The sequence below is a fragment of the Eublepharis macularius genome, chromosome 4 (genome assembly GCF_028583425.1).
Source record: "Eublepharis macularius isolate TG4126 chromosome 4, MPM_Emac_v1.0, whole genome shotgun sequence".
Taxonomy (NCBI): Eukaryota; Metazoa; Chordata; class Lepidosauria; order Squamata; family Eublepharidae; genus Eublepharis; species Eublepharis macularius.
Window position 1 is genome coordinate 32,819,582 of NC_072793.1, and position 25,589 is coordinate 32,845,170.

A 25,589-nucleotide genomic window follows, 5' to 3' on the forward strand; every position below is an offset into this window, starting at 1 on the left:
CCAGTTTGGCTAGGGATCCTGATGGTGTTTTGCCATTTTCTGGGCATGCCAAAAGGGTCACTGGGTATGGGAGGGAGGTAACTGTGAATTTCCTGCATTGTGCAGGGGGTTGGACTAGATGACCCTAGAGGTCCCTTCCAACCCTATGAGTCTGTGATTCTTGTCTCACTGGGATGAGCTTGATTAGCATACACAATGCTGCACAGCTGATAGCTGCTAAAGAATTTATAGGGGAAGAATGAAATATCACACATGCTGTCTTGTGGGTCATTCCTAGGTGTTGCAGAATTATATAAAAGGGAAACTGTTGTTGCCGCACAGAGGCGAACTAAAGCAGCAAGTGGGTGCCTTTGCTCTGCTCCAGCACTGGGCCAGGGGATTGGAATCTATGCCTTCCATGTAAGTTATTATTTCTGTGTGGCTTTAGACAGAAACACTTTTCTTGGGTTTCAGTGGGTTGTATTGACCAGAATGACTAGCTGAGACTAGTCCCTAAAAATGGCAATATACTTCCTAGCAGGGATTTGGATGGGCGAGGAATTGACCACTAACTACCTTCTAATATTAAGAGCATACAAAGCTGTCCTTAGGAAGGTCCACATTCGCACGGTAACTGAAAGCGATAGGGGGAGTAATATCGGAACCAGCCATCCTCTCTATGGTTTGTGGAGAATTCTGTATGGTATCCATCGCTGCATGATAGATAATGCCACTGCTATTTGCGTGACCAACCATGAATCCTAGGATGAGAAGAATATAATTCAAGAGCTGTTTTCCCAGTGTTTGATGGCCTCATACGCCCTCTATTTAGCCTTTTAAAAGGATAACCAGGTCAGAAATGGAAGAAAATGGAATTGTGTTTTTTCTGCTACATGGTGCCCCAGTGAAAACAAAGAGCATTTCCTTTGTTTTCCTCAGTGGTTTCCCTGTCCGAAGCCCAATCACAATATTGTAATCTTATCTTCTGTTTATTCAAACAGACAGGAGTTAAGAGATTACTCCCCTGAGCCTGTGGTACAACTCATCGATCCACCAACCCTTCAAGCGTCTGTCACCAACCTAATGGAGACCATGAAACCACTTGGGCAACAAGAGGCAAAAATCAGTTTCATTGGTGAGAGTTCGCAGTTGGAACATAAGGCCTTACTGGAGCTTTTATTTCTTAGTTATTCCACGCTAAGTGTCTGTTTCTAAACGGGATGGAGCAGAATTGGAGCAGGGATATGTTCCCATTTGTAGCTTTCCTCTAAAGAGTTCAAGGCCAGGTACATGCAGGCTCTTTCATTTTATCCTCCAGCAACACCTGGCAGATGGGAAGTAAGAGGCGGGTCCAGTAGCATGTTAAAGACCAACTAGATTTCCAAGGTATGAGCTTTGAAGAATCAACGCTATCTTCATCAGATATGAGGAATGGACTCTCAAAGGCTCATACCTTGGAAGTCTAGTTGGTCTTTAACAACAACAACAACAAACAATTTATATTCCGCCCTTCAGGATGACTTAACACCTACTCAGAGCAGTTTACAAAGTATGCTATTATTATCCCCATAACAAACACGCTGTGTGGTGGGTGGGCTGAGAGAGCTCCAGAGAACTGTGACTAGCCCAAGGTCACCCAGCTGGCTTCAAGTGGAGGGGGGAATCAAACCTGGTTCTCCAGATTAGGGTCCCACTGCTCTTAACCACTACACCAAACTGGCTAAGGTGCTATTAGACCTGGATCATACTCTTCAACTGCAGACCAACACAGCTACCCACCTGAAACTGTCATATGGGTCAGTCTCATCGGTTCTAACCTAAATTCAGCAAATAAATCCGGTGAACTTGACAAATTCAGCTGAGACTTTAACCCAGCACTCTACCCCCTACACCACATACACCAGATCTCTGTTTTCAAACTGGGGATGAGCTGGAGAAGTGTACCACTGCATAGATGCATAAAAACATTGAAGGGTTCCCATCATATAGAGGAGAAAACACAAGCTTTAAGAGGCATGAAGCATTCATTCTTCAAAAGCAAATACCCTTAGACTTTTTTTAACAACACGTCCATCATGGGTAGATTAGCTGTAGCCAGTCTTAGAACCTGGAGTGTTTGTCTTTTCTTGGGTAAAGCAAAGAGGAGCATTGCTCAGTCACTAGAGGGAGGATACCATCAGTTATTCCTTTTTCCTACTTCCTTCATTCCTGTCCATACCAGTCTTGGAGCTCTTTTGCAGAGCTAGATGGTTGTTCTTGTCCTTCTGGATGTGGAAGAGTGGAATAAGGCACAATCAGGGCGCATTTCAAGGGGGAATGCGCAGGAACGCAGTTCCGGCAGTCCCTCAAAGAGGTCACATGTCAGGTGGCCCCACCCACCTGACTCTTTTTTTTTTTTGTAAAAATTTTTATTGGATTAGAAACATTCCATATCATTTACAATCACATTCCCTGAAATTTTCCAATTCTAACCCCCTCCCTTCCCCCCCCCCTTTTTATTGACTTCCAACAGTTTTCCAACCCCTCATTCTATTTTCCCTTTACTCATATCAACTTTAATACATTTGTTAAAATATACTTTCAAGTTCTTCTAAGCTTATCTATCATAATTGTGCTATCTCTATGCTCTATCTTATTCTTTCTAGTCTCTTCAGTACGGGACAAACAATTTGCCCCTCATTATACATATCTTCTAGTACTTCTATAGACATTGCATACATTCATAATAATCAATCAATTTGACTTATATTCTATATGTTGCTCTTTACTTCCTTTTACATATCCTATCTATCTTAATTATCTTATTTCACCATTGTAAAGCTATCTAACCAAAATAATCAATATATATCCATTTAACATAAGTCAATCTACTAAATCCACATTCCGTATGCTAGTCTATATTCATACTGCCTTGTACAATTATTATTTGCTTTCAGAGAAAATATTTAATGTAATTTCTATCCTTATAGTTCTTATAGTAATAGCACTACTAATATTCTATATAATAATTAAGTATGATATTTGCTTAGAATTATTCTGTTAACTCTCCACCCCGGTATAGTCACTGACTCTTGGCTATTTTGGGCCCGTTTCATCCTAGATTGGGTCTGAAATGGCCCAGATCAGGCCTCTAATGGGTGGTGGATCACTCCCCTTCTCAGCAGCGGCCCCTTTTCGGCCATTTTCAGCCCCTTTTTGCCATTTTGGGCCCTATTTCAGTCCTGAATGGCCAGGATTGGGTCCAAAACAGCCAGGATAGGTGATGTCAGGGGGTGTGGCATATACAAATCAGTAATGCCAATGACACATTTCTGGCGATGTCAAGGGGCATGGCATAAGCTAATGAGTTCCTCCAGCTCTTTTTCTATGAAATGACCCCTGGGCACAATTGACTTCCCTCAAACGTCCTGATCGGGTCAGTATGAGAGGCACTTTTATTCTCAATGTTCACATTTTTATATAAAGGAAACTATTTACATCAGAAAACTACAAGATGGAATGGATCTCCCAGCTGCAAAGAATCTCAAAACTTTGAGCTACAGTGGCAGTTATATTGTCCTTCCAGCTGAAAACAGAGCTGGGGTGGGGGCTGCAGTTGCCTCCTGGCAAACAGAAGCACTTTTTGTATTAGTTTTGCTTCAGTTGCCAAACACAAACATGAATGACTTCAGAGCTGCACACAGATAATCTGACTAGACACCGCTGTTATGCATCCGGATTGCTTAGGCCCCATGCCATGGCAGTTTCAGAAATTCCACAGCATGAGATGCTCACCTTCTAACCACATTTCTAGCAACTTTAGTAACTGCCTGAACGTGCTGAAAATAGGTCACAGCATGATAAGGATTCTCAGACAGTGTGACCGCTTCCTTCTTCTCTTTTCCCAGAGCACGTGATCCAACTGCCCCTTTTTGGCTACAATGTTTACCCTCTGGAGAGGATCAGCACACCTGGGATTTCCATGCCTTGCATTGTAGGAGTGAATCAGGAACAGATTGTTGTAATAGACGGGAAGTCTCAGGTATATATCGAGTAGAAATCCTGGACCACGCAGCGGAGTATTTTTTCATCTGATTGTAATATACTTTGCAAAATCTACACAGATGATAGGTTACACACTTATTTGGGGCTATGAGCTGCTAGTCTGATGCTACTGGGGGAAGGGGGAGTTTTTAAAATCACAGCTCCAGCATTCATGCCGAGCCCACTATTTCTACCGTTGCTAGTGAGCCAAATCAAACATTAAAGTTCCTGTACAGAAGCCCAACACATTCCGGGGAGAGAGTCAGCAAAAGCAACCCAGAGTCCTGTGGCACTTCAAAGGACTAACCTGTTGTGGACCAGAGCCTACCCTTGTCAGTTGGTTAAAGTTGGTTAGTCTTAACGGTGCTACTGGACCCTTTTTGATTTTACCCTTGTCAGATGCATGTAGTATATTTCATTACAACAAACTAATCCGGCTTCCTCTTTGGAATTTGTGACCTTGGAAGGCACTGGGGATTTAGCGGTATGAAATGGAAACTAAGGGTAATGCTTCATGCATTTGATACGTGGGGCTCTAGTCTTTAAAATCTTATGCTGCAATCAATGGTCTTTAAGGTGCCTTAAGGCTTTCTGATGTCTTACTGTCACCAGATTTTTAGGCTCAATGTGCTAATTCGCATGCAAATGTTATGACCACACACAAGGAGTGCTGCTCTGTGGTGGCACCGAGGTAACATTCAGACTGGCCCTTTAATGTTTGGAGAATATAATAAACATATGAATGATATAAAAATGTGAATGACCATGCAGTGGCATTCAGTTATTCCAGTCATAATTCTTCATACAGATTCTTTAAGAATAATATATCCCAAAAGACGTTTTTGGTACAAGGGAAAAGAGTCCAGTAGCTCTTTACTATTTTGCAACTACAGACTAATTTTGGTGAAAGGGGAGTCCTGGGCCGAAATATCCTTTCTCTGTCTCACTCTCTCTTAGGAAGATGTTAAGTTGATGGGAACATATTTTTCATTTTGATTCAGAGTACTGGATGGATAGGGTACCGGATAGAGATCAAAATGTTTGATTGAAACATGCCTGGAGCAACTCACAACAAATTTTTAACATCTTTAAAAGCAATGTATAAATAATCACAAAAATAATAAAAGCTGACATAAAGAACTCTTTAAAGTACAGAAGCCAGGTTAAAGCATACTTCATTTGCTCTTAATACAAAGAAGTAAAACTACCAACTTATACCACTATAGATTAAGTTGGTGGGTGAGAGAATGGCTTTGCGAAGCATACCGTATCTGTTCCTCCACTACAATTCACCAGCTAATGGCCCTGTCCCTCCCTATGCCCAGGCGCTTCACTGCCTGATTCCACTGAAGGAGGTAAAGAAGATGCGAACTTTGCGGCCCCTTGATGCTTCTGGCACTCCTGGCTTGGAAGTGAGCTATGGCTCAGCAGAGGATCCCAAAACTATATGGTTTGAATTGAAACAGGTAATATCATTTGAAGCTAGTTCATAAGTTAAATGTGGCTAATGTAACTTGAGGTGTCAGATACATGCGGGTGGAGTCTTGAGTTGGTAATGTCAGACCAAAAAAAAGACCTTGGGATTGGGAGATAGCACACTGACAACGGCATCTCAATGTGTGGCAGCAAGAAAAAAAGATTTCTGGTTGCTACATTTCAAAAAAGATAGTGAACAACTAGGGAAAAAAATATGGAAAAGGGCAACCCAAACGATCACTGTGGATCAGAATTGAGTCAGCATATACAATAATATATAACAAATACACTGATTACATGTCTAAGCATATCGAGGAAACTGAGCAATATATTTAAATACATAAAATTGTTAAATATTGGTTAAAATTTCTTAAGGGAGTTGTGGTAGTCTATCTAATTAAACTAATCAGGGTGCAGAATCTTGCTACCTCAGCAGTGATTTCATTACAGCAAACTGCTAAAAGGATAGCAGAATAAAATTAACTGTAAAAGTACATTAATTTTAAGTTTGCACATGTCTAAAAATTAAGTACATCAATGTGCTAAAATGGGGAAAATAGTTAAAATCTTAATTAAAATTTCTAGAGGAAGTAATAATATTCTGTCTGATTACACTAGCCAAAGCACAGAACCTTGCAGCCTTAGCAGTAATTTCTTTGCAGGAATCAGTTAGGAGGGCAGAATAAGACAGACTTGGTCTGCCAACGATCACTGTGGTGATGTCTGCCTGGTGGGGCTAGGCTAAATCGTATGGGGCAACTGAAGGATCACATGACAGAGGTCTATAAAGTTATGCATGCTGTATAGAGACAGAGAAACTTTTCTTTCTCTCCCATTATAGTAGAACGCAACGTCACCCAATGAAATACACTGGCAGTAGGTTCAAGACAGATGAAAGGAAATATTACTTCATCCAAGGGCTTGTGGAACTCATTGCCACAAGATGTGGTGATAATCACTGCCCAGATAGATTTAAAAGGTGGTTGGGCTTATGGAACTATTGTTGACTACTAGCCATGATAGCTGAATGGGGTCTTGGATAAAGTTTGAAAAAAGGGAAGAATACACCTCCAATCCTCAGATGCTTTGGAGCACTTAAGTAGGAGAAGGCAGTCGTCTGTGGGCCCAGCTTGTGGACTTCCCTTTGGCCTCTGACCAGCCAACACTGAAAATAGGATGCTAATCATGATGGACCAATGGTCTGATGGAACAAGGCTACTTTTATGTTCATTTCAAACATGGGGAATAACCTGCTCCTGGAAGGCTGCGATTAATGGGCTTAGGGCCTGACCTACGGTGCATCGTTGTCCATACCTGAAGAAGTGGCCTATCTTTGGCCGACAGGAAGATAAAAATCACAGGCATTTGGAGGAGTACTTTGCCTCATACAAGCCTCATTGCTCATGGGCCCTTGAACTGTGAGGCAGATTAGTTGTGGCAGCTCTCTTTACCTAATCCATGTCTAAAACTTGTCTAACCACAGACTAATGGTTAGTCTGTGGTTAGACAAGGTCTAGAAGTAGGTCAAAGGTTTGGGGCCTAATGCACAGGATTGTATGAACAGGGGCAGATACATCATGACAAGAACATTTAGAGATAACTTTTGGCTATGAAAAAAAGATGAGAAGTTTTTTCAGGTGGGGAGATTTTGGCTACAGTAAGCTATGGCTTCATCTGATTCAACATTACTGTGTTCTTATCAGGGAGGGAGGCAGCGACTAAGTGGTGTTGTGGAAGCAACGGATGGAGCCTTTCCCTTATTCAGGTTTTTATCTTAACAGGCAAAAGCCCTGTATCATACAATTGCCATCATTGTGGAAGAAGCAGAGTCCCCCAGTCAGTGGTAAACCACAGAAGACTCACAGCAATGTAATTTTTATCCCTGAAAGAGTCCACAAACCCTTCAAGTTTGTTGAGGATACATTTTCCCAGTTTTGGAACTGTCCTTTTCCCAAACAGTATTCATTGCAACCATCTGAATAAAAGCTTTCAAACCTGTATTTCTTTTTCTGTTTCATGTTACAACCCATGGGCCCCCAGCCTCATTGTCGCAATCTTCCAATACATTCAGATTTTTTTTTGTTAGACTACTTTGCACCTGGATTGCCCAACAGCAAAAGAAACTTCACAGCACCAGGCACCACCTTGTGTATGATCAGTGCTTCCTGTTTGATGTAATGAGTTCCTATTAGTTCACAGTGGGAAGAAGCATGTGAACAGTTAACAGTGTCATTTTTTTGCAGTAACCACCACGTCTTCTAGAGGCAACTCCAAGCAGACCTGCAAATAGTGATACACCAGGTCATTCTGTTTGGCGCCCAGTGTCCCTCAAACAGAATGATCTGGTGTATCACTAGGGTAGTGGGAGCGCTTAACAGGCCTGCACTAGGTGCAAAGGGAACAGGCATGGCTTATGGCAGTCATCTCCTCCCAGACCCACACAGGTAAACCCCTGAAATGCTTGCTTGAAGCCTCTCTACACACAAACCTACTTCCTCCCCTCATTTTGTTTGACAGCACACCATCTTCACAGATAGGTTATTGTGGGGAATACTTGGCCCAAAAATGGTTCCCTATCCCTGTTCTAGAAAGATGCATGTGAAGTTCTAGGAATACTGTAGTTCAGACCTTTCTGTCCTCACATGCACTCTAACAGGTGAATGTCTATGATCTCGGTTTATTTAATTTGGGAGTAATTCAGTATGGACAGCTAATTCACAGATGTCCTCTGAACAGCACCTACAAACGTTGCCTTCAGTTTCTCCTGAGTCAATAGAAGTTTGATGGCCTTTTCCACTAAAGCAAATGACTCGAGTGTTAAAGGAGCATAGAACAATCCTATCTGAACAGAAACAAAACAGGAACATTTAAATATTCTTTTGCCTATAGCTATACGGCAATGAGGCCTTGACTTGGATAGCTCAGGCAAACCGGACCTCATCAGATACTGGAAGCTAAGCAGGGTCGGCCTTGGTTAGTAATTGGATGGGAGATGTCCAAAGACGACCAGGGTTGCAGAAGCAGGCAAAGGAAAACCACCTGTTAGTCTCTCGCCATGGAAACCCCACCGGGAGTTGTCGTAAGTCAGCACTCTCCACCACCACATGAGAGAGTGATATTCAGAAAAATTATGTGGAAGTCCTGCAGATGCATTATGGTGGAATGGTCCCAATTGAAGTTAAACAGAACTTAAAATTTCACAGTGTATTTTGGATCAACTTTAAGCCATCAAGCTGCAGTCCTATGCAGGCTTAAGAACCCTTCAGCTTACCATTTTTAGTGGGTCAAGATGCACCTAATAGTATGTTGAAAGGTAGGTGTCAGGTCTTGCCAGATCAGTCCCCAAGCACTTCACTTCAGACACTCGGGTGTAAAAGTTAAAGTTGCTTTATTAAAGAGATACATCAGTATCAAGGTACTCAGACAGGGTCATTGGCAGAAGTGAAGAAAGGTGGGTGAGCAGTGTTAATTATAGGGGAACGTTCCGGCCCCTGAGAATGGGAGACTGTTAGGGTTTTGGCACGAAGGGTCCAGGCCTGGGGGAGAAGGGAACAGGGAGGAATGAGTTCATAACAGCTCTCAGGGAGGACTGGCTCCAGCCAGCACTCCAAGGCCACGTTCTCAGGCTGGCTGGGAAAACAAAAGCAAAACACCTGCAAGATAAGCAGTTAACAGCCAAGAAGCAATTAAGATCTCTTTACACATTCTCCGAGGAACAGAGCATTATGCATAGACACAATCATGGCAGATATACTGGGGTGTATCTGACAAGTAGGACTGTTCACAGGTGACTGTACTACAACCCTCCTTGCATAGGACCTCTGTTAAGTGTATCAGAAAGAATGAGAACAAGTGTAACTTCTGTAATATTCATTTTATTAGCAGCTTGTCATGTAACATGGACTGGTTCCACAGTATTGACTATTTAGAGTAGCTACCCCTTCCACCATTGTCTATGAGCTCCTCCTACCAAAAAGTTCAATGGCTTATCTAGGGACAAAGCTAAGGCACAGATCAACAAAACATCATGGAAAAAACTTCTATCCCAAGCTGGGAATCTATAGCCCTGGATTCAACTATGGATAAATAAGAGCAGCATCTTCCCAAAGCTGGGCAACTTTGCCACAATGCTAAGTGGCCCGTTAGGATAAAACAAGAGGCACAGTAGAGCAAATATGGCTTTAGTAGATTAAATAATAAAAAAACAAATATTTTACTCAATTATTCTTCGAAACATATAACTATTTACTAACTCACAGCAGGGTTATGCGCAGCAAGTAAAGAACTTATTATACCTGAGAGAGCAGGTAAAAGAAAAAAAAGTGCTTTCCTCTTGCCTGAAGTCAAAGCAGCACCAAGCCCCTCGCTCCCAGAGCAAATCTTACTTGACAGCTTCTCTCCTTCCCAGAAACACCAGTTGGTATAAGAAAAAGCCACAGCTTCAGCATAAAATCCTTAAGTCAAGGTCTTAAGAAGAAACCACAGCACCATCTCCTATAATTTTTTTCCCTTCTGCAGTAATTTCAACCTTAATACTACTAGGATTTTCAGCATTTCATTTCCAAAGCAGTCCACTGTTATTGGAAGGGCCAAGATCACAGGCTAATACAAGGGGTCCTCCCTGTCTTACATTTTATTGTGTACCTGTCTACAACTAAACCTTAAAAAAATAGTGACTGTACATATTTTATACTGGTACACATGCCAAGGGTCTGGAGAGTAGCCATTGCTCTTCATCAAAAGTTTTGACTGTCATAAAATGTGCGAAGAATCTCTAAGAGAAGCAACCCACTGAAATCACATAGCAATAACGTGAAAGGCTTCAGATTGTATATAGGAACACGTCCAAATAGATACAATGTAATTACGCAAGTCCATTGCAATGACAATTTCCTTTAACGATACATCAGGCCTTTCTATCAACAGTAAAACTGGTTAAGTGAACAGATCTGCAGGGATTGCCTCTTCATCACAATTTAGAAAGCCTGTTTGCTGTATACTGGCAAATTTTTATATAGATGAGAGAGGGCGAGTTAGGTTATGGGCTGAGCTCTCTTTATTCCTGAAGTTTTGCAGAAAGATAAAACTTCTTGTAATTGGAAAACCATACATGCAGAGATAATGGAATTTACAAATGAATTTACAAATTTACAAATAAAGAGGTCTGCGTATCCCAGCTCCTGTACAAGAGGATATACTGCCATTGCTTAGAGGAACAGAAGAACAAAAAATTATTATTCCCCACTTAAAAATAAAATCAATGTTACATGCAAACACGTATGAAAAACCTCAATTGCTGGGGTGGGTATCAGAAGACAATTTACTGACTATGACTCTCTGTACCCGACTGCTACTCCACTCCATCTTAAAGGGACTGTGTGTGTGTGTTTTATAGTGGCTGTCAGGTTTTTGTTACATTTATTTGCATATAAGATTTTGTTAAAAACTTTTAGGTTTACTTTATCTACAATTTTTTTTTTTACTGAGGTTGTAAGAAACTGTGCCATTCCAGCCAGTATCTCTCATCCTTTTCGCAGTGTGTGGGTTTTTAAAGGTTCTATTGCTAGCCTAAGAGGCCACTTTTTAGAATAAAAGAAAATTTCAACATCTTAAAACAACAAAAATCAAAGGGATCCCAAACAATTCTTCAAGACTCCCTTCCAAACAAAACAGTTTTCTCCAACGCAAGTGTACCCTATAGTAACTCCTGAAGCACATAACCCCTGAGTGAAGTATGCACGCTTGTTTATACTCAAGGCTCCTACTAATACATCCAGCTTAAGTAGGGGGGGGCAATCTTTAAGTAGCAGCAGGATCCCTAGCCAAATACTCAATCCTAGTCCCTTCGCATTTGTTACAGGACACAAAATGCACTGAATCACCAAACACCAGAGATTTGAACTGAATTTGGAAGAATTATCCCCGATAGAGAGGGAAAGTGTTGTGCAGATGAAGTCACCAAAGACCTTTCCACATGGCTCTTTTCAAATGAAACAAGACCCACAAAGTAACTTTGCTTCAGACTTCCCATTATATCACCACAACGCACAGCTCGGATGAAACCCACAGGGGGGGCTGGGTCTAGCAGTCACAGGGAGCAGTGGGAACTGGTATGTTTCCCCGGGTCATGTTTCCAAGTTGCTCAACTCCTGCCAGTCTGTCTCATTTTCACACTTGCCGTGAGTTTTGAAAAATCCCTTGATCAGTCTCTGGGCTTCTTCTTTCACTGTAAGCAAAAAGAGTCAGTTGTACCAAACTGCATCATCTCCGCCAACAGCTCTATCAAACAGAAGAATCCATACTAATCCCTCATCTCACAAATTGGATAATTCTGTTACCAAATGCATAGTTACACAAACATTCCAAACTCAGGAAATATTCTACTGTCAATTCCACATTTGCAGAACACGGAGTTTTTGAAATGCAAAAAATGGAACATTGAGTAGAAGATAGTCTATATATTGGATAGCTTAATAAGTAATAGTAACCAAGGGGCAGAGGAGGGAGACAGGCAGAAGCCAACTGTTTGATTGCTAACAACTTTACCCACCCACTTTTTCCCATTCCAAAGCCGTTCAAACACTCTCCTCAAACACAAGTGCTAAAAAACCCTCAAAAGAAAACAAGGCATGGGGGTTTTGTATTCGTCAACGGATTCTGCACCACATAAGTTGATTCCAAGTCAAGTGGCACAACAGGCAAGATACTCTTCCCCACCCATCACCAGACATCTCACCAGTCTTGCGCAGGGGACTCTTGTCTGCAGCCAGCAGATGAGAAAGGTGTCGGGCGAAGCCCTTAAATAGTTCCTGCCAATTAGGGGAGGAATAAACGACATCACAATGAGCAGACTCTTCCACATTAGGCCTGAATCCTCCAGGTGGGGCTTGGATTTCTCCCAGAATTACAACGAACTACAAAGATTAGTTCCCCTGCAGGAAAAGGGGGCACACCCGATAGCCTCATGACCCCACTGAGCTCCTCTCCTCCCCAAACCGTGCTTTCCCCAGGCTCCACCCTCCCACCCCCAACTTCAGGAACTCCCCAACCCCGAGTTACCAACTCTTGTTTTTGTACAGCATGTGGTCAAACACACCTTCATGAAGGTAACGTTAGTATTTGTACAGAGAATACCCCCATCACAATACTAAGTACTGTGCAAACAGAATATGCATCGGCCCTAAATGAATTAGCCGCCTAAAGAAGTTGGAGAATAGTAACAGCAACAACAACAACTCTCAGATCTACTATATCAGCTGGAAGCCTCAAAAGCACAAAATTGCCATACAAATGCTTCGGCTGTACTAATATCACTGGGTTTTGTAAACTTTAAATGAAAATAAACAAGGAAGAGGTCTGTTACTCTCCCTCAAGTCGTATTCTTGTATTGCTCGTCTAGCAGACTACGACAAGGAGACCTTTGCGGAACAAGAAGCAATACCTGTGTCGCTGTTTAATGGCTTGTTGTTTTTATATTTATAACTTATTTTAATGGTAAGCTGATTTTGGCAGGACTCTTACGAAGCAGCATAGGAATCTCCTAATAAATAAATAATTTTAGGAACCAGCAGCAAGAGCTGGCAGGAATGAAATGAGACAGGTCAGGGCAGCTGGAGTGATGTATTCCCTCTGCTTCACTTATGGCCCAGAAATCTATAGATGGGGAATGAAGGATGCAAATGTGGGGAACAGGCCAAAAAACAATAGGAGTGAAACACAAGGCCAGGTCAGAGGCCAAATATTCCTAGCAATGTTTTGCTCACCCTCCCAGCCAGGAGATCATAGAAACAATCTGAAAATGGTAGAGAAATTAGTGTACGCATGAAAATCCTAAAGAAGAAATGATAAACAAGCTTGCATGTTTCCTAAGTGGATCTGAAATGGCTACAACACATTCATATCTAATTTATGCTCTCTGGAAAGCAGCTATGGAAAAGTGGTTGTTTTTTTTTTTTTGCTTTTTCAATCAGTCAACCCTTGCTCTGAAAGGAACACAAGACCCTGGCCTACAGTGTGGAAATTTTCTTCCCATTATGCCATTTTGATTTAATGGATAGCAATAATTCCAGCTGCCCTTTCAAGAGGAAAAACAACAACAAAACAAGGTTCACAACCCACCTTGGAAGCAAATTTGCCACCCTTGTAGAAAGGGGTTAAGTATTTGACAACAATGTCTGCTGTCTCCTTAAGGGACAAGGCCTTTGTAGCCGCATGGATGGTTTTAGTGGTTCCTTCTTTATCAACCTGTGACAAGTTTGGATCAAAGGTGACCTTCTTTTTCGCCAGGCCACCAGCTTTCCCCTCCAACTGCGACAAGATGGAAGATTTTGTCGTAACTCGAAGCCTCTTTTCAGCAGGGCTTTCCAGGTCCTTGAAAAAGAGCAATGGAAAAGCAGGTGCAAAGCCATTAGGCTGGGAAACGGCTCCCTTGAATCTCAGGCTAGCAATAATTTAAACACAATGGATTAGATCCAAGGACTCTCTTCTGCTAAGTGGAGGGGTCTTCCTTCATCAGTGAAAAGCTTCTCATTTGGAAGAATGGAATCTTTGGATCCACCCCACTGTTCATAACTCCAAAGTTGTGTTCCAACTGTTGTGGGCCCAGTTCGCACAGAGAGGGAGATCCCAAGGGTCTTTCTGTACCTGAGATATAGTGGTCGTTTCCACACGGCTTACCTTATTCTTCAAAATAGCGAAATCTCGTGCGAAATCTCATGAGAAGATGCTGTAATCGCGCAAGAAGACGTGATAAAAGCATCTTCTCACGAGATTTCGTGTGAGATTTTGCTATTTTGCAGAATAAGGTAAGCCGTGTGGAAACAGCCCTTGATGACCTTCTACATCATATAGGCCACTAGAGAAATTCCACTAGGGCTTTAATAACTTCCACCCCAGGTTATAAACATTTAAATAAATAAATCTTATTCTGTAGCCTGGACTGACCATGCAGAAGGTTCATTTTTTGGACACCACAGAATATTTATTTATTTAAATATTTATAAGCTGCCTTTCTACCTTACAGCACTCAAGCTGGCTTACAAAAGACATAAAATACATGAAAAGATCTCAATTTAAAATCACAATATAAAGCAAATAATAATAAAATGCAGTTCTAAATAAAACTGTCTTCAGCAATCTCCTAAAGATCAAAAGTGAGGGGGCTAGGCATACCTCCCTGGAGAGGTTGTTCTATAATTGTGGGGCTGCTGTCAAAAAGGCCCTGTCTGGTATATCTGCCAGACAAGCTTCTTTGGGGGATGGGACAGTTGTAAGGGCTTCTTCCTTTTATCTTAATTCCCAAGCAGGAAGGTACGGGAGAAGACAGTACCTCAGATACCTCAGTCTCAAGGACAAAATCAACACCTTGAATTGGGCTCATGAACAGATCAGTAGCCAGTGTAATTGATGTAATATTGGGGTCACGTATTCCTGGTAGCTGGCTCCGACCAGGGTCATTTCCACAAGTCCTAACGTCGCTCAGCACTCATGGAACGAGGACGTCTTCCTGATGCGATTTCTGACATCATCATGTCACGTGGCATGACGACGTCAGAAACTGCGCCAGGAAGACATCCTCATTCCATGAGTGCTGAGCGACGTTAGGATGGGTGGAAATGACCCAGCAGTCCAGCTGCAACAGTCTGCATTACCTGTAGCTTCTGAATACTCTTCAAGGGTAGCCCCAATTAGAGTGCATTATAATAGTCTGGATTAGATCTAACAAAGGCACTGTGGCTAGATTTGAATGAAACAGGAATAGGTGCAGCTGACACACCAGTTGAAGCTGGGTAAAAGCTTTCCAAACCACAGAAGCCCCCAGACTTTCTCAGGTGTCCGCTGTGCGGAAGAGCACTCCCAAGCTGCAAACTTGAAATTTCAAGGGGAGTATAAACACATCCAAGACTGCAGAGACTGCAAGGACCTGGTCTGCCTTTCTACTAACCCAGAGAACCACTATCTTGTCAGGATTAAGTTTCATCTTGTTCACCTTCATCCTACCTGTTACTGACTCCCAAGCACCGATTCAGAACATCAATAGAAATCTTGGAATTAGGTGAAAAGGAAAGGTAGATGAGAGGTATATGAGAGCTGTGAACACGCAAGTGTCTGTTCCAGTATATGGTGGTATTTATACGCCTGTCACCATAAGCATGCTCACAACTCTTTATCTACAGGCAAGCCACTATGACTGAACTTCTTTGAGGGATAACACCTGCAGGACTCACCTCAGGCATTCTTAAAACTACACTGCTCATTTGGGGAAGCGGAGAGACTGAGAAGGCCAGACAGGTTCTCAAGGCTCAGCAAATAATGTTCCAAAGTTACTGACAGTTGTGAGCCAATTCCTTTCAACGTTATCATCCAAGGCTCTACGACCCATGAGGTAAAATGAGACTTCCTTTCACAAGCTGTTGAGGAAAGATCTATACAGACAACACCCTTAATGGCAAATTTGACACCGTGGAACTCAGCGTCAATACAGAAAGGAATTGATCCTCTTTAGGAGCTTGTTTACACTATTTATTTGCTATTCCTATGGATCATCCGTGGCCAATTGTCAGAGTATTATAACCACTGACTGGATCTTGCATTCACTTACGCTCTGCATAGTAACGTGCTCTTGTATTTCTTGCCCTCACTTTTAAAAAACCTCTCTGTACTCATGGTACATATACCTACCCTCTTAAGCAAAGTTTGTCATTATTATCCCCACAACAATGAATACTCTGTGAGGTGGGTGGGGCTGAGACAGCTCTGGAAGAGCTGTGACTGACCCAAGGTAACCCAGCTGGCTTCAAGCAGAGGAGCGGGGAATCAAACACGGTTCTTCAGATCAGAGTCCTGCCAATCTTAACTACTATACCTAACTGGCTCTCATGCTTTCAATGAAATGGGCTCTGGCACACAAACGCTTATACTACTCCAATATATCCATTAGTCTTTGAAAGCCACAATAATCTTTGTTTTCGTGGCAGCAGACTAACACAGCTACCTTCTAGAATCTGCACTGCTAGCTCCAGCCAAGTATCACCCTCCCTTCTTCTATTTCCGTATTCCTATCACTCGTCAGAATTTTGTGGCTGAGCTATCCTGCTGCAAACTCTCACCAAAACTTTTATTCTACATCTGAAGCATATATGATGGAAAAAGAGAAATAAAAGGGGAGATTAAATTAAAAAAAAAAACCTCACCTCAGCTGATCCTGGTCTCTTTCCATTACAGTTTCCACAGCCATTAGCCATTTCATCTTCAACCAAAGGCTTAGTGCCACTGGGGAGAGGAATAATTACATATTTTGTATGAAGATGGCTAAATTCCAAGACATTCATTTTTAAAGGGAAATAATTAACACGATCTTTTTTCAAAAGAACTCAGTTAAGAGGGTTTTCAACAGGTGGCTCCTGAGTCACCTCAAAAATTATCAGGTATCGTTAGTTCTGTAACAGCTTCTCCAGTTATCAAAGACTGCACCTCAAGCCACCCGATTGTATGAAGTATAGCCCAACTAAAACCCTGGGTATTTTTCCAGCAGAAAGTTATGCGAATATAGAAAACCTAAGCGAGCAGCATGGGCTTACCAACTTCAGTTCTCAGTTTAGGGGGGGGAAATACACTTTTGTGTGTGTATCAAGGGAGGCAACAGCTACAACAAATATAGTAATTATCATTAAGGAAGTCTCTTACAGATAATCAATGCGCTAAATAATTATTGACCTAAACCTGCCCCTGCCGTTCTAAATGCAGTTCTCGTTACACATCTGCCTGAATGCAGCCTAAATGTTAGACCAGGCCAGGTGGGTTTTCCCAACTCTGCTTTTGCTCTGGCAACATCTGCCGACTGCGTGGCTGAAAAAGACCGTAACCGTTGTTCCTCAAGTGGCCGTCTGTACGTTCATTATGTAACGTTTGCCTTTTGCCCAGCATTTTGGCTGCAGAGAGTGAGTTTGCTTTTCTCGTACTTAATTGTTGGGATCTGATCTCAAATGTATCTAGATAAATTACAGGATAAAGTGGAGGAGGACAGGGAAAGAAGGGAACGGCTACAACTAATAAAAGCCTCTTACCTGGATTTTTCAGGGGGTGATCCTGGGCATGAGGATTCTGTTCCTGAGCTGTGAGTCCTTGTTGCTGGATTGTCCCCCGTTTCCTCCAACTCCTGTTCTTCTAGATGGGACGCATTGGCTATTTCTTCTTTGGAGATCATTTCAAGTTCTGGAGAGCCTCTCTCCTCACACGGTCTTTGGGAAGGAAACAGAGGGAGCTCACTAACATAACACTTTTCCTCCTCCTCTGCTAAATCAGTCACTGAGTCTGAGGCCTTAGATTCTATCTTCTGGCTAGAAAAGAATTTGGAAATGTTCTGAGATTCTTTCTTCGCCGCTTCTGCCAGCAGGAGCTGCTTCTTGGTGGGCTTGCTCTTTTTGGTGGGACTAACTCCCAAGGAGGCTGTAGGACTGGGGGCGCTTTGCTGCCCCTTCTCAAGAACGCCAACATTTGTGCAGGTTTGTTCGGTTACTTCCATGTTGTTCTCAGCAGGACTAACAACATCCCCAGACACAGGGCAATGGCTGCTGTCTCCTTTCCAGCTCGGGCTCATTTCCTCTTTGTCCAATTTAAATTCACCCTTCTCTTCGGGCACCAAAACTTTTGAAGCCGACTGGAACACCTCGGATGTCTTCTGAAATCCAACTCCTACCCTCTTGGGTTTGAACTACATTGGAAAGAGATAGAATATAACTAGATGACTGCCACCACGATACAAAAAAAAAAACCTCTCCTAGGAGTAAGCCCCACTGAACAGACCAAAGCATGATTCTGAGCAGACCTGCTTGGGACTGCTCTCTAAGTCAAGTCAACTCATTGGGGCTTTCTCCCAGGACCTGTTCTTAGGATTAGACTGTAAGACTCAAGGTTACTGATTAGAAAACTGGATTATCAAAATGTGTCCATCCACAGGTGACCTACACTGTCAGCAAACACGTATCATGGAAAGCACTAACAGATGGTGGAAACAGCATAAAGAGGGGAGGGGAAAGATTGCGGGAAACCCATGTAAGAATGGACCATAGAAATGGAACCTCATAGGCTACTACAAGCCCATCATCATGATGAAACTACTTAAGGATCAGGCAGTGCCTATCTGTACTTACAGTGTTCACCTTGGATGGTATGTGGAAATCATCATCAGCCACCGCAGTTGGTTCTGCTTTCGTCTTGGGACAGCCATTGACTCCCAAAGCAAGTGTGGAATACAGCTCTCCATCTTTGGAAGCTTTGTTAATTTCTGCCACCTTTGAGCAGAAAGTAGGAAAAATTGTCCTGAAGCCTTCCAGTTTCCATAAACAGCAATACAAACCGCAGTTCCATGTAAGGAAGCATTAACAAATTATGTTTTTTTCAACCCACCTCAATACATTTAGTCCAAAAACAACCTAGCTTGGACTTCTTTTCCTTCTTAATAAGGAAAAGATTAAGAAGCAGCAGATACATTAAAAGAGAACATTTGAAAAAATAAAAAATGTAATAAATTACATGGCATTGTATGTTGGCAGTGGAGCCTTATTGTTTTAAGAATTATTGCTCTTTAGAGAGCAGAGGGGCCTACCTTCAAGGGAGCTACCTAATCATAAAACTGCTGGAACGTTTACTTGAGCCTACAGAAATGAAGGATCCCTACAAGCATTCTTCCTACTAAATATTCTAATACAAATGAGAAAGGAACAGGATTGAGTAAGCAGGAATGCAACCTCTCATTAGACACACACATCACAAATATGCACCACGGGTTTAATGTCAAAACACTGGCTGAACTATCAAAGCTTACTCTGTCCCCTGGCGTCAACAGCCATTTCTTACCTTCTTGAGAACAGCTGCCTTGTATAAATTTGCTGTCTTGCTGATCTGGAAAGCCTCATACTCCATTTCCACAGCACATGTTAGAGGATCTGACCTGAAACATACCCACAGTTTCATCAGTTGTGCCAGGATTTACTTCTCCATTGACACAGGGAATGCTTAACTCTCTCCTTTTGAGGGTTATTACAATGAGATCAGGGCTCCAACGGCAGTGTGATTTTTAAAAAAAAATCTAGATGTGAGTATTGGCTGTAGCCACAACTAGCTTTTTTGTGGCTGGAGACAGAACAGAAAGCCAAAGGTCCAAGATCGTCTTTGCCAATGACTATCATGTACTCCAGCAGCCTAACTTTGAGCAGTATACTGCTTCCCTCTAGTGGGGACAAAAGAGAAGTGCAATCTCTGGAATCAAAGAGGGGGAAACCGGTGCCACCGGCATAGCAAGGTTCCACGGGCTAATTATGACGTTAGGTTTCCTTAATACATTGCTATGCCCTGGCACATAAAGACTGTACCAAACAATGTAAGAATGACTTTTGATTGGAGTTCCATAAAGAAGGGCCTGATTCAAGGAATATAAACAGAATGGGGGCTTAACGTGTGCAGATGTGGAGGGTCTTAAATGTTAATGCCAGCACCAGAGGCATACTAGCAGGCAATGTAGCTGATATAATACAAGTTGAACAGGTTCACACCTCCCATTAGCCTTAAGAATATTACCTTCTGCATTCTGAACTCCCTGAAGCTCCCGAGTTATCTTTAAGGACAGGCCTATGTAAAGAAGCTTTTAGTAGTTAAGTTTCCAGTGAGTTACAAAAGTATGGATGAACCTTATGACTTCCTTCTTCCCAGGAAGGGACAGAGTTTATGCAGCAGCCAATAAAAAGTATTTTCAGTTACTGCAGCCAAAGGAGGAGCTGGACAAACGGAAGTCCGTGATGTCGACTTGTTCTGGTGATTACAAGCAACAATGATCCCCTCTTAATTTCTTACCCATTTCTTGTTAGCGCAGCTTGCAGATTGTTGCCCAGTGCTTCTTCTAACAGCGTCAGACAGTACTCCCTAGCCTTAAATCAAAGGAGAACGGATGAAAGCTGATTCCAGATGGTAGTATTAAGCAAGTAAAGGATAATTTCTAACTTGTAGCGCTTAGTGCTTTTTAGCATTCCTCCCACTTCATCTCTAGTAGCCAGCACGGTAACCATGCTTGTCTAGCATTTTCTAGTAACTTGTTCCTTGGGTCTGCTGATCAGACAAGGTTTTTCCCCCCCTGTAATACACAGTAATCATACATTGCCCACAGATTCAGATCTCCATCAAAAGCTGCAGATGTCTGGAACGCTGGTGCATCAAGTCACGCTTTAAAATGACAATATAATCAGACACTGAAAGGCTTCTCCGGAGTATCAGAACCACTCTTGCGCCTATTTTAAACCTCCTTCTCGCAATGACTTCCTTTAGCCTTTTCACACCTGGATTCTGAACTGTTTTATATCTTGTGTTCTCTCTGAATCTTTTCAAATCTATTAAAATTCCTAAAATTTGGCAACTAAAAGTGGCTACTGTACTCTAGCTATGCTACAAAATCATATACGTTTGAATGCTATTCTTCTGTCAATATATCATTACACTGCAATATTTAGGAGAACCACTTTTAGCTGAACAATTTTCTTGACAGTTATTTCACACTCTGAACACTAGGTCACAATCAGCTAGCAGCAGAAAAGGAGCCTTTTCTAAAGCCTCTTTTCCCGAACGTTTAATCTCTTCCTACCTTCACTGTGATTCGGACTATTTTTCTGCTGGCTGCATCCTTCAAGCGACAATCAGCATCTACCGGGAAAGATACACAGATACGTAAAACAAACAATATGGTCAGTCTCTCTCTTTCGGCATGGTGCACTGCCCTTGCTCAAAATGGACAGTTTAGTTTAGATTATACAGGATTCCAAGGTGGTTGGATTTTTTGCCATTTCACTTTTAGGCATGAAAAAAATGAGTTGGAGGTGAATTGAGTTTGCATGGGCCGTCACTTGATATTATGGAAATCAATGTTAGATTTGGGGAAGGCCAAGTGTATGCCCTACTACTTACATAGAGAGATTCTACAATTTAGACTCTTTTGGTCAGTAAAATCAACTACAGAAAATTAGATTATGAATAATCAACAAATAATATCTTTTGATTAAGTAAAACAACTAAAAATAGCATGAATACTATTAGAATTCAAATACATCAAAGCATATGGTTACACTAACATTAAAGTGTTATACAAAATATTACCAAAACTAAAATTATTATGAACATGACATCTAATGTCTTCATGAAAATGCAGATTTAGGTACTGGAAACAGTTACTTAAGAGATTCTCTTTTTTTTAAGTTCATTATTTGGCCAATTTATAGGAGTTTAAAAGGGGGGAATTTGGAGACTCACTATCCCAGGTTTACATCCAGTCAAGTCTTATAAGAGATGCTTAAATATTAACTTAAAGAAAAGTGCATATTTCTAAAAGAACAAATTGCCTTCCTATTCTTGTGTCTGTCAGAGAACGGAGGGCTCATTCAGGTGAGTTACAGAATCAAGGGCAGGGCTTTTTTTCAGCTGGAACGTGGTGGAACGGAGTTCTGGCACCTCTTGAAAATGGTCACATGGCCAGTGGTCCCGCCCCTTGATCTCCAGACAGAGCGGGGTTTAGATTGCCTTCCGCGCTGCTTGGTGCGGAGGGCAATCTAAACTCCCCTCTGTCTGAAGATCAAGGGGGTGGGGCCACTGGCCCCATTTTCGCTGAGGGCGATTTAAACTTTAAAAAATTCCCCCCTTGTTCTAGCTGACCCAAAGTGACGTCATTGCATGGTCCCAGGAATGTGCGCATACTCTGTGCATGGGGTACCTGAGGCATCACCTCCAGCCAGGAGTTGCCCCCTGTGCTGGCAACCCACTGAGTTCCACCACCTCTATTCCCAGAAAAAAAGCCCTGATCAAGGGTACTTAATTGCACTGAGAGTTTGTAACGATGTGGTCATTCAGCTACAATAAACTTAGTGCCACACAACTTTATGGTTTATGTTACTAAATATGCAGATTAACTGTAACCATTTTGGCTGTAATTGCTTTCCATATAAAAACTCTAGTACTGAACAAGTCACTACAACTTTGACTCCATGACAGGAAACAGATGTAAGCAGGCAGTGATCTTCCCAGCAATTTTTGGCAGAGTTGGATTTAAACCCAATGTGTCCTAGCAATAAGCCTTATGCTCTATCACACTAGACCACACAAGCTTTAGACCAGTTCAAGTTAAACCTGGGATGTTGAATCATTTCCCTGTTCCCAGAGACAAGCGCTGACTGTTGTGAATGTTGTTCCAGTGTTCACAACGGACTCTGCTACAAAAATGGCACAAGCAAGCTATATTATACGGATGGTAATGTTACTGAATATGGACTCCGCCCAAAAAATCAGTTCTGTGACATTTTCCATTAAGCCCTCATCTGAAATACTGTAGTCTATGAAATAATGCAGACATTACCTGGTGGGATAAAATTGTCTTTTTCAACTTCTTTGCCCTGAAAGAAACCAAATCAGAGAAACATATCACCAGTGACCCACGTAAAGGACCAGAGGGAACACGTGATGCCAGGTCTGATCTAGAATTTGAAAATTATGCCCAGAAGACCTCAAGCCGTCATATTTACTCAACAGTGCTAAAAGGGATTAGGATTACTGGTTAACCTTTATCAAGGAGTATTCTAAGTATCTGGAAGTTGTATTAAGACCTCCTAAGCTCTGTGTAAAAATCAAAGACAGGCAAACAATATTATTTATACAGATGGCTCTGGTCTCAGAAGACCACTTGAGTGGATGATACTCTCTTGGAGAATAGACTGTAGGCAAATTGAGGAGGAAGCGCAAGAAGTAAACACTGCAGCTCCCCTCATTGAACACCTGGTTGTAAAGCACTGTAGAAACTGAGGTGGGGAAACTACGCCTCAGAGAAAGGAAAGAGCAAGGCCAGGCCTCATCAGACCACCACATGCTTTACAAGTTCTTTAGGACTTTCAAGGTTTATCATTTATTATCATGAATGAATCATATGGACCTGAGAGCTCATTCCCTTCTCTCTCATTCACCCCTTTTCTTGTAGATATGGCCTCTGAATGCTGCAGAAAGGCTATCAACTAACCTTGCGCAGCTTCATCTGTTGTTTATAGAAGTTATTCCATTCCTTTTTCCGATTCTCTTCATTGGCTTCATCCACACTCCTAGTGTCTTCATCATACCTGAACAACGACCCACAAAGAATTGGCAATTGAACAGGAATGCTGTGGGCAAGGCTTGAAATCTCACATACTAAACTTAAGGAAATCAAATGTAGCACTGGATCGCCAGCTCATAACTAGTCTTCCTTTCAAAGAGAGGGTGACACATTTCCAGAGCTTTCAAGAAATCACCAGTTCTAAATTAATTCCTTCATTATCCCTGTTGCCAAGCCCTAGCAGCTATTTATTTGAGTATCTATTGTCAGCATCAAAAATACACAACATAAATATGAACAATTATTTCTAAAATCACTTACTTATAATGAACACCTTCCTTAATGAATCAAAAATTCATCTTGCATAAAAAGTGCCGATTTATGGACAAATGTGCAAAAATCGCACATACTGACACCTTGAATTACATGACTTGTTTGGATCATAAGAACTAAAAATGTTAACAGTATGAGATACACAAGGTGCCAAATGATGCAAAATTAATGCAATTGTCTGAGATATAACAAGGAAGCAAAAAAGTAGCAGTTTATTTCCCCAAACATTTGATTTTTAATCTTACGTCACACAAAAAACAGGTCCAGAAACAACTTTCAGACTTCCCTGTTTTCAGCAAGAGTGACGTGACGCAATGCTTAATTTCCCACTGAATTTTTTTGTTATTGCTTGCTAGATTTTTCTGCCTAGCAACCCAGAAAAAGCCCCATGTTGCCATGCATATCTTTCAGAGAATACTTACAGATCCTAGAGTTAAGTACTGCACATCTGGGATGCAGTGCCCTACTACCTGCACTGTGAGCAGTAGCTATTCTTCTTTTAGGATATCCACCCTTCCTTCCATCCCTTTAAGGGGACTGAAAGGTAGAAATACAATTTTCTAGTCCTGGAAAGAAAGGAGAAGAGCTGCCACCACCCTATGGTATTGGTCTATGACAGGGGAGGACCATTTGTTAACTCAAGAACTACATCACTATGTCAGTTATGGGGAAGTGCTTTTGCTATACACTTTTGGTCTAAAATTTCATTTTTAACCTATGATCCATTGGTCCCTTGACGTCCAAATCTAGCCAGAAATTCATTCGGCATCTGCTCAGCTAAACTTTGTAGACTTTATCTATTGGTCTGGCTGATTCATGGAGTGACTGGGGCTTCAGAGATAACCTTATTTATGGGGAAAAGATTTCTGGATCTTTGTGCCTGAAGAAAATACTAGTCAGAAACATTAGCTGAATCCCCATTTATTGAAGGGAGCCAAGAAGAAAAATCCATCTTGTTCCCCAGCAGAATTTGTTGACGCTTCTGCCACCGTCAGGTTACCAAAGACATACTTGTCAAAGCCACCATAGCCTCTTCTTCCTCCTTCATATAACTCCGGGTCTGATGAGAAAGCGGAGCGGCCAATGTGGGTCCTGTTCCAGCTATTGGTACACTGCTCCAGTGCTTCAAGTTGCTTCTTCACAGCTGCTGGGTTCTTACAATAATCACAGCATTTGTTGCACTGTGGAACGGCATCCCCAAAGTATTTGGCGATGGCAGCGTGACGACAGCTAAGAGACAAAAACAAAGTCTTGATAAAAACAGATTAAATGGCTGCCTAGTTGCTTGAGCTGTGTACCACTAAACAGTTAATCGCTGCCACAACCTACTGAGTTAAAAACAGAGTAGTAGGACTCACATATTACGGGGGAAGAGATCCAGCTGTGGCATGGAGTTACAACTCTGCCGGCTTCCGATCTCTAGCCACCCATCTCCCCTAAAAAGTTTGTAAACACTAACAATTCCATAGTACCTTGGCTGAGAAGATAAGAATGAAAGCCAACGTGATGTAGTGGCTGTCACAGACCCTTCAAGGAGCCCAGAGTGAATATCAAAAACTAATCATACTATGGAGGGGTGGGAGGAAATCACTTCCCAGTATTATGACTCCCTCCCAGCCCTAGGTTCCCTAGGTAGCTGCCACCATTCAAACTGAAACAGACT

At 42.0% G+C, this 25,589-nt stretch overlaps 2 protein-coding genes across 4 annotated transcripts in view; one reads left to right on the plus strand and one right to left on the minus strand.

Moving 5' to 3' along the window:
* MYO15B (myosin XVB) overlaps positions 1-7,468 on the plus strand; it is a 71,978-nt gene extending 64,510 nt beyond the window's left edge. Inside the window, exons 39-43 of one of the 2 annotated variants that reach the window (XM_054977474.1) lie at positions 278-399; positions 981-1,114; positions 3,867-4,000; positions 5,328-5,468; positions 7,260-7,468. In XM_054977474.1, the coding sequence (XP_054833449.1) occupies positions 278-399; positions 981-1,114; positions 3,867-4,000; positions 5,328-5,468; positions 7,260-7,325 (597 nt within the window). In that variant the 3' untranslated portion in view covers positions 7,326-7,468. The remainder of the gene's footprint in view (positions 1-277; positions 400-980; positions 1,115-3,866; positions 4,001-5,327; positions 5,469-7,259) is intronic. The other variant, XR_008596875.1, reaches the window with a different exon arrangement.
* A 1,867-nt stretch (positions 7,469-9,335) lies between these two features.
* Positions 9,336-25,589, minus strand: part of RECQL5 (RecQ like helicase 5) — a 60,971-nt gene continuing 44,717 nt past the window's right edge. For both annotated transcript variants that reach the window (XM_054976168.1, XM_054976170.1), the window contains exons 9-20: positions 24,938-25,156; positions 23,522-23,618; positions 22,868-22,904; positions 21,110-21,168; positions 20,329-20,402; positions 19,336-19,429; positions 18,630-18,770; positions 17,544-18,190; positions 16,671-16,749; positions 13,597-13,848; positions 12,215-12,287; positions 9,336-11,704 (exon numbers count right to left, since the gene is read on the minus strand). In XM_054976168.1, the coding sequence (XP_054832143.1) occupies positions 11,604-11,704; positions 12,215-12,287; positions 13,597-13,848; positions 16,671-16,749; positions 17,544-18,190; positions 18,630-18,770; positions 19,336-19,429; positions 20,329-20,402; positions 21,110-21,168; positions 22,868-22,904; positions 23,522-23,618; positions 24,938-25,156 (1,873 nt within the window). In that variant the 3' untranslated portion in view covers positions 9,336-11,603. The remainder of the gene's footprint in view (positions 11,705-12,214; positions 12,288-13,596; positions 13,849-16,670; positions 16,750-17,543; positions 18,191-18,629; positions 18,771-19,335; positions 19,430-20,328; positions 20,403-21,109; positions 21,169-22,867; positions 22,905-23,521; positions 23,619-24,937; positions 25,157-25,589) is intronic.